At 39.6% G+C, this 14,131-nt stretch overlaps 1 protein-coding gene across 1 annotated transcript in view; it reads left to right on the top strand.

Annotated features, from left to right (window-relative positions):
• LOC102388489 (cadherin-7) overlaps positions 1-14,131 on the top strand; it is a 111,703-nt gene that overhangs the window by 93,384 nt on the left and 4,188 nt on the right. The window contains exons 9-10 of the mRNA XM_006037542.2: positions 1,701-1,818; positions 5,002-5,253. Coding sequence (XP_006037604.1) covers positions 1,701-1,818; positions 5,002-5,253 — 370 coding nt within the window. The remainder of the gene's footprint in view (positions 1-1,700; positions 1,819-5,001; positions 5,254-14,131) is intronic.

Genomic DNA, 14,131 nt, shown 5'->3' on the forward strand with positions numbered 1-14,131 from the left:
ACAGCTACTCTAAAGCGCCATTCCCCCACACCCCCAGAACAAAGCACGTATCATTGTGAAGTACCATTTTTCTAGTACAATTGTGAGGTACTAGAAAAATCCTGATTAGCCTAGTTTAATGTGCATTAGCTAAACAGCATTGTTTTTGTGACAAACAAAGCTCATGGTTAGAGGCATTATCTTTTATTAAACCAACCAAATTGTGGCAAAACATTTTTTGTTCTTTGCAAGGTTTCAGGTCCAAACACCCTGTGTCAGCCTGAGGACAATTTGAAGATGGTAATAGTTTTCCCAGGTAGAAAAGAAACTTTATTTTGCACAGGGGAGGTATAGGGTAGAAGGTTTTTTTTTTCTCCAGGGTTCTTCAGAGTCCTTTTGTGAGACAGTTGCTCTGTAATATACAGATTATGCAGGCTTCTTCCCTGGAGGTTTCTGATGTCCGGCAGGGAGGGGAAAATTTCTTCTTTTTTGATTAGCAATGAAGTTTACATTTCCAAATGGCTAAATACAATATCTTCCATGTTTTGGGGAAATATATTTTAGCCGTGTTGGTCTAAAAATAGAGACAAACAAAGCTCTTGGTTTAGAGGTGATATATTTTATTAGACTAACTAAATAATAGCAAAGAAATGTCTTTCTTTGCAAGCTTTCAGATCCAAACACCCTTAAACTACATGTGTAGATGCACCCAGTTCTGCCTTGAATCCAAGTGAACTAAAGATGTGTTCTTTGTGTTTGCATTTGCAGTTTGTAGATAAAGTGTGACATCAGTTGGACCCACAAATAACTGGTGCATCTACATGTGCTATTAAGGTGACAAAATAAACTCCAGCACAGTTTGCACTGGAGTCAGCTGCTCCTGGGCACAGTGTCTACATGTGTGCCCAACACCACAGCAGTTTGAGCCAGGGTGGAGTAGCCCCAGGCTGGCAGGGGTCCAGGGGGTCAGCTCCAGGCTCTGTGTGGTAGTGTCAGGCTGTGGCGGGGCTGGTAGGGGTACAAGGATGCTAAAGTGTGGGGCTAGGCAGCAGGCCATCATCCCTTCCCACACCCTGCCCCTGCACTTTAGCACCCTTGTGCCCCAGCCTGCCCCTGTCACTGTCCATACTTGCATTTCAGTGCATATAATTACTGCACGGTAGTACTTCCCTGACAGTACTGTTCGGTGGTGGAATTAATTAGTTTCCTGCTCATAATACCAGCACATATGTAGATTATTATGTTTTACTGCAGAGCTAATTAATCAACTCTGCAGTAAAGCGCAAATGTAGATATACCCAGTGAGTACCACACTACACCAACAGTTATTTTCATTCACAAGATATTCTCTTTCCAATAATGTTTTGCTTGTATTCTTAGTCTTGATGCATAGTGAAATACCAGATCTCAAATCCATCATTGGTTATCTCATTAAGAATTGAAAATTTGACATAGAGAAATGACTTGAACAAGTGCACTTTGGCATTGTGGAAGATATGAGGATATTGCATGTTTTTAATGATCTCTGAAGTTACTTACATTTTCAAATAGGAAAACAAGAGTGAGGAGAATATGAGTCAAGTGATCAAAAACACCTGACAAAAACATTTTATCACATGACCTTACACTATTGTATACAGACTATGTGATTAAATATACTTGTATGATTGATATTATCAAATATAAATCTAAATATAATTTGAAATTTACATTGTTTTCAGGTTATCCAGAAAATCAGTGCTATTGATAAAGATGACCCACCGAACGGCCACCAGTTCTACTTCAGTTTGACAGCAGAGGCAGCAAATAACCACAATTTTACACTGCAAGATAACAAAGGTAGGAATACAGATGTAGTAGGGAAACCTATGAGATAACATTCTGTCTGGCACCTTATTTTTTGAGATGGGTAATCCTGATTATCATCTAGGGGAATGTCCCTTGCAGTAAGGCCATTAATTAAAGAGCAATCAGCCCCCAGAGTAATTTTTATCTATAGATTATCTGTCAAGAGAAAGAAACTGTTGTTTAACTCACTTAAAGCCTTGAGCTAAACAGTGGGACTTCAAATCTTATTTTTTTCCAAGTAATTCTTTTTCCTTTTTTTCCGTATTTATAGGTCTTTTTCCAAATTAGATTTTACCTTGGGGCAGAGGCTGAAAAATGTCCTGAGCTTCATGTTTTATTAATATAACTTAGGGCATTGAGAAATGAGCCTTAAAACACATGGCAAACAAGCATTCCTTTGAAAAAACAAATCTTTTCAATGAGTATGTAAGCTACAGAAGAATGTTTTTGAAGGTAGAAGCTCAGTACTCGTGTTTTAGGCTATGCACAATATTTACATGTGTGGCATGGGGCCTTAGTAGTTACTGCAGCTGGTAGGGCACTGGAATCTGATCAGTCTACTTAGCTAATGGCTAAAGTAAATAAAATAAGACTCCTCCTCATTCCTGTATTACTGTGTATGCTCTATAGTACTACCCAGAGTAAAAAAAAAGAGATAGCTCTTTTTAGTAAAATATGTTAATTAAACATATGTTGAGATAAAAAGGTCTTATTTGATAGGTCATTTTTTCTGAATTGGATCCACACTGTGATCTACCCTTCATCCTAAACAAGAAAAAAATGAAATAACAGGAAATTAAATATCTTTTCTTTCTGGTTGACTAGTCAGAAAATTTGTGCTACTGATAAAGCTGTCTCACCCAGCTGTCTCCAATTTACTATCTCAAGTTGCAAGCAATTAGTGGCATGTTTAAGTCTCCTCATACAAGCAGTATCACAAAAGTCAAATATGATTTGGTAGCTCAAATGTATAGACGAGTAATAACAAGTATAGGCCTTTGAGATTAGATTCTGGGACTTGGGGACCCTGGTACAACATACTGTTGAAACATGTAGTCAAGAACAAGTTAAAAAGGTGGCCAAGATGAAGACATCACCTTCAGCAATGACTAAATCAGCAGAGAAGAAAGTCAGATTATTGTATCACCTAACTTCTTACATGTTGGATGTCTGCACTTAGAAACAAATTATTGTATTTTCTTATGTGTCCATGTACAACTGTGCATAAACAACACTGAAGCCTAGTTTATACAGAGCCAAGACAGCATTGAGCTGACACCCTTCGAATGATCCAGATATGCAAGCTCCTAAACCAGACCTAGAATAACTGATTTAACAGAGCACTGTGCACTCATCCCTCATCTCTTGAGCAGCACTGTATTCAAGTGGTCATGTTGTTTTTTGTCATGCGTGGAGAGCCTGCTTTTGTGCTGCAGAAGTGCAGAGTGTCTCAGCATAGCTTTGCCTTATACCAAATAGGAATACGTTAAGGATGTGAGGGCCAACCATTTTGATAGGCATGACACAAATTACCCCACCCCCTACATGTGCTATTCCCTTACCTGATCTGCTGTTTGGCTTTCTGTTCCCTGCCTTATGCTTCCTGCTTAAGATAATGCTTTGCTTTTTGATCCCTGCGCTATCTGCCACTGTGGTGCATGTTGCCTCCTCAGTCTGCTGCATGCCACACCCATGCCACAGGTTGAACACCACTGCCTTAGAGACATAAGTTCCTACTTCTCAGTGTTCACACATCTGCATTGAGCATGTTCACTTCTGGGCATAGCTCTTAGGAGATTTAGACTTAGGGCACAGTTCAGCAGAGCACTGAAGCACATATTTTACCACATTAGTGGTCTTGTTAAGTTCAAAAGAAGAGATAAGCATGAGCATAAGTATCTCCAAGACTGAGCCAAATGCTGCACTTTTATTTTTAGAGTCTTCATTTTGCTTTTTTTTAACATTAGGGATAATAAAACAGTGGTGAGCTGTTCTTAACTACTTGAATTTTAAAATCAGAACAAAAAGTTGCAAAGGAAAATTGATTCAACTAGCCATCATTTTATTTTATTATATTTAAAAACATTTATTTTAACAAAAATACTTTAAAATTGTTATGTGTGCTGAATAGGAAAACTGCTACCCAACCATTTCCTGTATCCAATTGGGAAGCAAAATCATTATTTGAACTACCATACTAAACACTTCTAATCAGTTTTGACAGCTATATTTATTTGACAGGCTTTCTAAAGCTTGCAAAACTTGCCTTCAATTGCTTGTGAGCTGCTAATTATATCTTAGCTATACTTCTATTTTATCATTATTGGAAGCTATTGAACTTCTTAATTTTCTTAGATGAAATTATACACCTGGAAGAAGTGACTTGTTCCACTGTCATGTGTCTGTAGGCCACCAGGGACACTCGTTCACTGAAGACACAACACAAATCCAAACAAATTGTCATTTCCAGTCCTGCTTTAAGTGTATATATACTGCATATACTTATATATGTATTCATCTGTATTGCACATTCATTGCATGTGTAGATTCCTATACATTGCAGATAAGTAAGTCTTTGTGCATGCAGATGAAAATTAGATGTGCCTTTACCTGACATGTACCAAATGCTTGCATGCAAACAGATGTGCTTGTGATAGGAAAGCATATTTTGATAGTTATGCCTAGTGAGCCAGCTGTCTAGGTACATTTTCAGGAGGTCATCCAATGAGCCCTTCCAGCTGCAAGATTGTGTAGATCTGTGCACATTCCCAAAGCATGGAACTGAAACTTGAAAATGAGAATTGAATAGTTAAATCAAAGCAGATACTTTAAGTAACCAGCAAAACATAACCTTTCATTTCTACTTTACCATACCCTTATCATGAATTTTGTGTCAAGAAGGTGGTGCTGTAATTGTGATTAAACGTTTAAAGGCCCCCACAATTGCAGAATAAACTTTGCTGGTAAATGGAGACCTTCATGCTTTTAGTATGAGAGTGCACATGGACGTGTTTGTTTGTATGTGAGCTCTAGGAGACATCACATTGCTGCCTATCACCCAGGAATCAGAAGCAAATGAAATAATACAAAACTTAAAACAAACAAAAAGCACCCCAAAAGGATTACTCCTTTAGAAATATGTACATCTCATACTTGTCTTTCTCCTTTCTCTAGACAACACTGCAACAGTGCTAACGAGGAGAAATGGATTCCGGAGACAGGAACAGTCTGTTTTCTATTTGCCAATATTCATCGTGGACAGTGGCTCTCCTTCGCTTAGTAGCACTAATACCCTCACCATTAGAGTGTGTGACTGTGATGCAGATGGCATAGCTCAGACTTGCAATGCAGAGGCATACATCTTACCTGCAGGACTTAGCACTGGAGCACTTATAGCCATACTTGCCTGTGTTCTGACATTGCTTGGTATGTCCCACATTGTTTTTCTATTTTTCCTTTCAATGTACAATAGAAAAAAAAAATTCCTTGCCTCAAGCTTTTATTCTTATCCCCAGATTTCCTGAGACAAGAAAAGCTAATATTCCAGCAAGAGAGGCATTTTGTATCACGAACCACACAAAGCCATTTGTTTTGGCTTTTCAAGCTTAGATAAATTATATCCAAGTTAAGCTGCCTCCAATGGTATATATAAAATAATGCTAGAAGGAATAAGATCACTTACATCTGCTATAATAGTTCTAGATAGACAATGCAGGTGAAAAAACTGAGCTTATGGAAGTTTGTCTCTTGTTTAATATAACACAGCTGACCATTTTCAGATTACTTATTACATATATAATAAGCAAAAGAGATATGCCATCTATTGATATATTTATTACTATTTATTTGTTTGCAAATATTTATTGATTTGCAAAGAAAAAAGACACATACAGAAAATCCAGCAGATGTAGTTTCTTGATGAAAACCAGCAGATTTAATTTAAGAATATTGTTTGCACAAGGTCCTTTTGTTACTCCCGCACCTGTTCTAACAGTGGGATTTTACATTCTGCAGTAAAAACTGAAGCCAGACCAGAAGGGAAACTGATGTGAAAATAATAAACAATGTGTCCGCAACAAAGCTGGCTCAGTATTTCTCACATTAGTTTGCATACTGAAGGGAAATTGATTAAATAATGATCCCAGGTTGTAGAGAAAGCAAGAGCACTAAGGATTTTTTTGTCTTTGTTCACTGTGTGTCAGAGTTCACACTTCTTCTTGGCCACAGTTCAGCATAAGAGCATGCAGTTAAGAGCCTTGTTGGACTGAGGTCTATCAGTGTCATCCCTGAAAGAATGGGAAGATTGAAAAGTTCATAGTTAGATATAGCTGCTCAGGTAGTTATATACAGAGAAATCTCAGATGGTTACAACCAATAGTGTCGGACTGAATGTACCTGCACTGCAAGTTGAGGATAAATTAGATCCCTTCTCATGACTAGTAAGTGCCTAAGTGCAGTCCTTTACTGGAGAAGACTCTCCTTCTCTACATCAACCTGTATGGTACACAGGGGCAAACTCTACTTTCCTAGAACATATATATGGCATCTCTGAGGCATAATGCATCCTGTTTCTCTGCTCAGACATCTATACTGACTCAAAGTTGAAAGGCAGAAGCTTCTTAAGTCACTGTTTAAGATAAGAATTATTACAACTCTAGAGACATGATTGATTTCTATATGAGAATCATATGCAGGTTGTATTTTCTCTCTTCTGGTGTTCTAAGATTGTGACAGAAAGGCACAAAATGATTTCAGATTTGCTCTTAACACATTTTGCAGTGAAGACATTTCTTTAAGACTTACATACACAGCATAATAGGATGTAGATAGAATAGAGCTGTTTGTGTTCATGAATTTTCATTCAACTGAGTGATGATTAGGGCAATGATGATTTTTTTTTTTCAATCTCTCTGTTAGTTCTGCTTCAGTATTGCAACTCCCAGTGCCCGTTACTGGAATCACTGGCTAAAGACTCATACAGGAAGGCATAAGAAATCAAATTCTTATCTAATATAAATCATTATTAATTAACTGTGTTAATGTCAGTACATTAGTTTGTAGCTTTAGATCAGGCTCAAGGTCCTTAACTGAAATATAAATTCTCCACTAACACAAATCCATTTCACTCAAAACAAAATTCTACCACATCTGGGATATTAAATAATGATCCAAGGTTGTAAAGAAAGCAAGAGCACTAAAGATGTTTTTGTCTTCGTTAAAGGACCAGTTACAGACATTACATTTTTACCTGTCTAAGTGATTGGAGACTGGTCTAGTCCCATAACAGAACAGAAGTTTGGTGCACATAGACTGATCTAAAAATAGCAGAACCTTGTTTAAGCTAGACCTGGATCAACGTGCACTGAAACTTAATTGATTTAGGTTAGACTGGTACATTAAACTTCAGTACCAGTTCTCCTGTCAGCTCACGTTAGGTCGCTGTCCGCTGGCATCCCAGGCTCCTTTGCAGCTCCCTGATAGCCCTCTCTCACCGGGAAGTGTGCTAGCACTTGCCCTATGCTTGGCTGCTCCAGCTGAATGCCCAGTGGGCTCCGCCCCTGAGTTATCATAAAGTTGAGTCAGCACAGCCCCTTTCCAGCACAGACCTTTTTTCACAGCCAGCCCCACTTCCTGCCTCTGGACAGCTGTCAGCCGCAGGCAGTGAGAGTGGGGAAGGCAAGCATCTGTTTTTCCATTCATGCACCCTGGTACCTGAGCACCCATGTCCCCATCCCGTCACGAACCACCCCATGATGTACACACAGACCTTACATGGAGCCCAAGAGAACTTCCATGCTTAGGCACAGCCCCATGGAACTGGATTGGGTTCCTGGGCATGGGTGAGCATGCCTCCTGCCACTGCTGTATCATCTGCCAGTCACAGGCATCTGTCACTTACAGGCAGGCAGTGGGACGAGGTGTGGTCACTCAGACCTTGACAGCCAAGTCAGGATCCACGGGGCTGCACCCAAGCACAGGGGTTCTGGGCTCTGTGTCAGCTCTGCGTGTACATCATGGAGTGCTTCATGATAGAGTGTGGGGGCATGGCCCAGGGACACAGGTGTCCAGGTGCTGAGGCTCATGCATGGTACAACAGATGCCTCCTTTCCCCACTTCCGCTGCCTGCTTGTGGCAGACAGATGCCTATAGCTGACAGATGTTGTAACAGGGGCTTGGGGGCATGATCGCCGTACCTGGCAGCCAATCAGGGGTGGCCTGGGTACTTAGCTGCACTCAGCAGTCTCCAGCAGCCCAGGGAGCCCCCAGGGCCTGCTGGGTGGTATATAGAAATGCCCCCAACCTGCTGGTCTGAGCCAGTGCAGGCAGCCTTCCCTGCTCCCATCAAAGGGAAAACATATGTTCTGTTCAGAAGCAACCTAACCTATACCGCTTACAGAAAACCATGTAACTTAGATCAATTCCACCTTGGGCTTTTTAAATGTCAGTACCTATCCAAGGAGAAAGTAATTTTCAAACCAGTGTATTACGGTTTAAAAGCCGAGTCCATATTCTTGTGCACTTTTCCTAACAAAGGAACCTGTATTTCTCAGAACAACCTCATCTATTTAGTATAGTTGATATGGAATGCAGCAGATAACTCAAATAAACAGAGTGTTTCTTCTAATCACTTCTAGACCATGCACAGTTTTTTGTTTTAGAGTTCATTGGCAAAGATCAGAGGAATAGATCACAGAACATGACATCTAAATAATTTGTTGTGCCGAACATGACTTCTGGTTACTCGACTGTTGATCTAAGCTATCAAAAGATTTGACAGTCACTGTACATTATGAGTTTTTAAATTAACCTGTGCGAATGTCTCTTGCTTGTCTAATTGGACATTTGTATGTGTTGTTGCTGTTTTCTGCCTGAAAAGCCCTTATGCTTAAATACAAATACAAATGTGTAATATAAATCTTCCAGTTCAGTTTAGACGGCCGTCTGAGAATGTAGTCCTGTGTCTTGAAAGCCAGTTATGTGCTTAAAGTAGAAAGCTTTCCCTATGTAGTTTAAATAGATATTTTGACACACTCCCCTCCAAGTTTTAACCAGGTCTTTCATTTTAAGTTCAATTCAATGTGACTAAAGATGGGGCATGAACACAGACCTGTCTATTCTCACAAGTATCTCATATCCACTTGAATATTTTGACTAGAGATACTGATCTGAGTAAAGGACTGGGTCTCTGTAGTATTATATTATAAATGTCCATATGATCGCATTTAACAAGATCCCTGTATTTTAAATATTCTTAAGTAAAATAGATATAAATTTAACTGAAGTTTTAGCAAAGATTCCCCCCCCTAGTTTGACTCATGGTGATTAACATCTAAATTCTATTCCACAAGAAATTCCTAGTGCTATATAGATTATTTAGAAAAGACTCACAGTTATGGACTCTGCAGTGGGGCTCCTTTTTTTTTTTTCAAATCCAGGCTAAAAATACACCTGTAATTTATTCCATAAAAAGCACATGAAAAGCACCACACTGGGTGTCATGCACTTTATACTGTACATAACTTTTAAAAAGAAATAAGTAAGGAATTCTTTATTTCATCTGAAAATTATCAGGTAATTTCATTCAATGTAATTTATTTTTCAGTTAACATGTCATAGACATGATGATTGTTTTTATAATAAATATTTAGCATAATAGTAAATATATTTACATTACACATATTACACGAAAGCCCGCAAAATAGTATTTATATCTTTGGATGTGCATAGTTTATTTCCTAAGCTCAGAGGCTTTTGTTGTATTGAAACAAAGTTGAGCTTGAATGACTAGATGACCTCTGGAGGTCCCTTCCAGCCCTACTTTTCTCTGACATGTCCTTCCTGACTTTTAACTTTCATTCTTTTGATTATTAATCACAATCAGTCTGTTATAAGTATTACATTGTAGTAAAGTATAGTGTTCTAACACATTTATCAACCCGTCCTCAGGCCGTTTTTAACAGACCTTTTATTTTCGTATTGAGAAGCAAATGATTTTATTATTGTTACAACTGGATGGCTCTAATGAGAGTGTGCCCTCGTTGTACAACTATTTTACAAATAATAAGTAAAGTCCCCACCCTAACCTGTTTGCCTGACAAAATACATGGATACCAGGTTTGAAACCAAGGAATGGAGAGATTATGGCCCACATGCTAAGAGTGATGAGTATGGGAAGCTCAATTTTTAGAGACCCAATTTAAGATATTTCCAGTGGGATTATTTTCAGATGGTACTGATACTAACATGTCCTTTGAAAGCCAGATCCTGTTAGGGTCACTCAAGCTGAGCATTCAAAGTCTGGAGTCATTTTGGACAATTAAAGAAAAAAAATCTAATTTTTACATGAGCTGGGAACTACATCCAGATTTCATAATCTCAGTCTGCCTTAATCATAAAATGTCATTTGATTGCACTAGCTATGATAGACTCTGAATAAATGGGCTACTGGTGTACATCTTGGATGGTTGAAGCCTTTAGGTTCATGACTTTTAAGGCACCTGAGGCATAGACCAGTCACCTATTAATTCACAGCCTGTTCTAATTTATTTTTATTTTAGATACCATGTTTAGGGGAGTAGTGTATGGCAGTGATAATCTGTGGGTTTTAGCTGCATGCGGTTTTTTATATGTCATTTGTAGCACCCCGCTCAAGGTTTTTAAGGGTTATTATGACATCTTTACAATGAGGCAGAAGTTAGGAGTTAGTTTGTCTTAGAACAACATGGAATTTTAAGCATAACAGACAGAGATGCAAATGATTTAATTTGTGATTGTACTAGATGATACTCTATGAAGGTAAAAGAAAACTTCCTAACTAAAGCACATTATAAAATAGAGTACGATGTCATAAAAAAACATTAAAAAGATTGTAGTTGGAGCTGATCTACTCCACACAATTTTGCTACTTCTTTAACTATGTCAGTTTAGAAACTGATAGAGGTAAATTTCCACAACTCCTATTATGGTTGGAGGCTTTTAAATTTACCTGAACAAGTAGGCTGCTAGTAAACACTTTTATATCTGTATATAACTGACGCTTCTTCTGGGGCATTATACTGATTTAACTAAATTCTTTTTTTTAATAATTTCTACTGATTTTTGTAAATCAGCACAATATACACATCTGTTGTTCTGGTTATTCATTGTAAGGGTTTTTTTAATAATTAATCTTGACTTTATTAAATATAATTAACATGATCTTGCCATTCGTGTTCTTGTCCGTATGGTAGATAGTGTGAATAGTATAGCAAATGGCTCTAATGTACCTTTTATTTCCAGTATAAAATCCATAAAATTATTTTCTTTACGCATTCAGCCAAGCAACTAATAATTCCCTCAATACCTGTTCTGTTATTAGCATGGGAAAGGAAAAAAAAAGGCATAATGGGGAAAAGGCTACATTTAAAGCCAGTAGTTCTGGGATTAGAAATTTAGTTTGGGCTTGTAATCATCTTCAAAGTTCCTTCACTGCAGCTAAAACATTGTTCATTTAGAAGTTAAAAATTATTGTTCAGAGCTGTTGGAATGGTTAGAAATTAATAATCTCATAAAGCCATCGAAATGCTAAAATGTTTAACCTTTAGAAAGACTTCATATTTTTCTTGGCTTGAAGCAAGAGTGGGATATACAAGGCATACCACATAAAGCATTCATTGTATCTTGATTTTTATTGTACCTCCAGGCAGACCTATCTACTAATGTTTCATATTTTTCACTTATTAGCAGGTATTTAACTCTCAAAATGAAGTCTGGTCAGCATGACAGTAGTGTGAAAATACATTTACACTTGAGTAAAGGAAATGATTAGCTGTTTGGTACACGGCAATAAAAAATGTGACAGTGACGTAAAAAAAATGCTAAAAAAAAGATGAACAAACTACATGGTTCTGCCAACAGTGATCTTAAATTGAATCATGTATTTATCACTGACAGCAACATAATTTGACTTTCATTTAAAATATAATTTTTAATAAGGAAATCTATTAAGAGTGAAATGCAGCTGTTGTCTCTAGGATTTTAATTGTTCTGGGTTACCATTCTGAAATTTTTAACACAACCTGTATTATTTGAATATAAAGGCCTGATATAAAATCAAAAGCCTTTTTGAAGGTCAACATTCTTATTTTTCAGATGGCTAAGTATCCCAAACTAATACTTCCACACTGCAACATATAAGCCCAGTAGACATCATGGAAAGAAAAAAATAGAACCTGATGCAGTATTAATTCATAATCAAAGGGCATTTGTAAATAGATTAATATACACCTTGTAGCTAAGACATGAACAATATTTTATTCATTTCATTACAAGTATAAATATAATTTTATTTAAAATATTCTAATATTATATAACATATAATAAAAATATTTTATACAAATATAACATATATTTGCCAAAAAAATGAAAAGTGCAGGAAAAAAATGTTTCACACATTTTTAGAGACAAACAAGGTGCCCAATCAAAGTGATCTGAGTGCCTCTCTTTAAAGTCTGCTTGTGTTTTAGGCCAATTCCAAACTAGACTAGACAATGAGATAAGAAGGATGATACTTCTACCTATTATGGGCATCTGAAATCCTCTGAATTTTATAGGTATCTTGACTATATGACTGGCCTTTTAGGCCAGGGACAGACATTCAAAAATCCTGAGACTGAATTGATCCAGGAGCACATCTATAAGGGGCCAGCAGGGGAGATTATGCTTAGGGGCAATCAACATGGGTTCATTAGAGGCAGGTCCTGTCAGACCAACCTGGTTGCTTCTATGACCAGGTCACAAAAGACTTGGATGCAGGTGTTGCGGTGGATGTAGTCTTTTTGGACTTTAGGAAGGCCTTTGACACTGTCTCTCACCCCATTCTCATTAAAAAATTAGGCAACTGTGGTGTCAATGCCTACACAGTCAGATGGGTCACAAATTGGCTGGAGGGCCACACCCAGAAGGTGGTGGTGGACAGGTCATTTTCAGCCTGGAGGGATGTGGGCAGTGGGGTTCCCCAGGGCTCAGTCCTAGGGATGCACTGTTCAATATCTTCATTGGCCATTTGGATGAGGGGCTGAAAAGCACCTTGTTCAAGTTCGCAGATGACACTAAGATGTGGGGAGAAGTGAGCAGGCTAGAAGAGAGGGACAGGCTACAACTAGATCTGGACAGGTTACAGAGGTGGGCAGATGAGAATAGGATGGGTGTCACAGTGCACCTCGGTGCTCCTGCTCCTAGAGAGGAGAAACTGCCAGGGAGAGAGCCCTGGCAGAACATAATGAGCACAGCTGCGAGTTGCTGGGGCAACTAATAAGAATCAGCTGGCCAGAAGGGGGCAGGGCCTGGCCCTCATAAAGCCCAGGGCTGAAGCCGGGCTAGCAGTTGCCTGCCAGCAGCTGGAGAGGCAGGAGCTCCCTCAGTCGAGTTATGGGTAGAAGCCTGATCGCAAGTATAGCTCATGAAAGCTCTGGAGGCTTGAGCCATGATGCTAAGTTATAGCCAGGTGGCTTATAGTTATGTTATAGCCTAGAGGCTTGTGTTTTGCGTTGGCGTTGTTGCTATTACACCGGTGGTTTGGGTGAGGCTATAGGGGTTGGAGGAGGCCTCATTGGGGACTCACAACAGAGGGTGAGGACCCCAGTGCCCAAGTGGGTGCAGCATACTCATAGGGACCCCAGAGGTGTGGGAGCCCTAGCGCCAAGGGGGCGCATTATCCTCAAAGGGACCCACAGTGGTGTGGGGGCCCTAGCGCCAGGGAGGGCGCAGTACTCATAGGGGGGGCTCACGGAGCGTGAGGACCCCGACGCCAGTAAGGGCACAACTTGCGGGGTATGTAGACCCCAGCCCAAAGAGGGGCATTTAAATGCCCAGTGTGGGCACTGCAAGTCCAAAGAGAGGGGTGATTTTATTAGGAAGCCCAGGCTGGGCATAGAGAGCCCCAAACAGGGGGCAGTATTATTAAGGAGCCCAGCGGGGCCCAGAAGGTCCCAGAGAAGGGGGACCATTGCGAGGCCCAAGACGGGCAATGCTTGAGAGGCCCAAGGGGGGCCAGATTGAGAAGCCCAGGACAAGAGTAGTGAGCCCGGTAACAGGCTAGCACTACAAAAAACCCAGGATAGGGGCAGGGTGCTGCGGTGGACCCTGACAAGAGGCCAGGTGAGGGGCTGTATATTGGAGAGAGCCTGGGGAAGCGGGTGTGTTGACAGACCAACGTCTAGTACATCAGCAAGGCTTGGGGTGTAGTATTAGGGGTGGTAGGAGCCACGCATAGCCCATAAGGCTAGGGTGCCCCAAGGCACCCATGGGTGCAGGATAAGACCCA

The sequence above is a fragment of the Alligator sinensis genome, unplaced genomic scaffold (assembly GCF_000455745.1).
Source record: "Alligator sinensis unplaced genomic scaffold, ASM45574v1 scaffold1149_1, whole genome shotgun sequence".
In the NCBI taxonomy this organism is placed as follows: domain Eukaryota; kingdom Metazoa; phylum Chordata; order Crocodylia; family Alligatoridae; genus Alligator; species Alligator sinensis.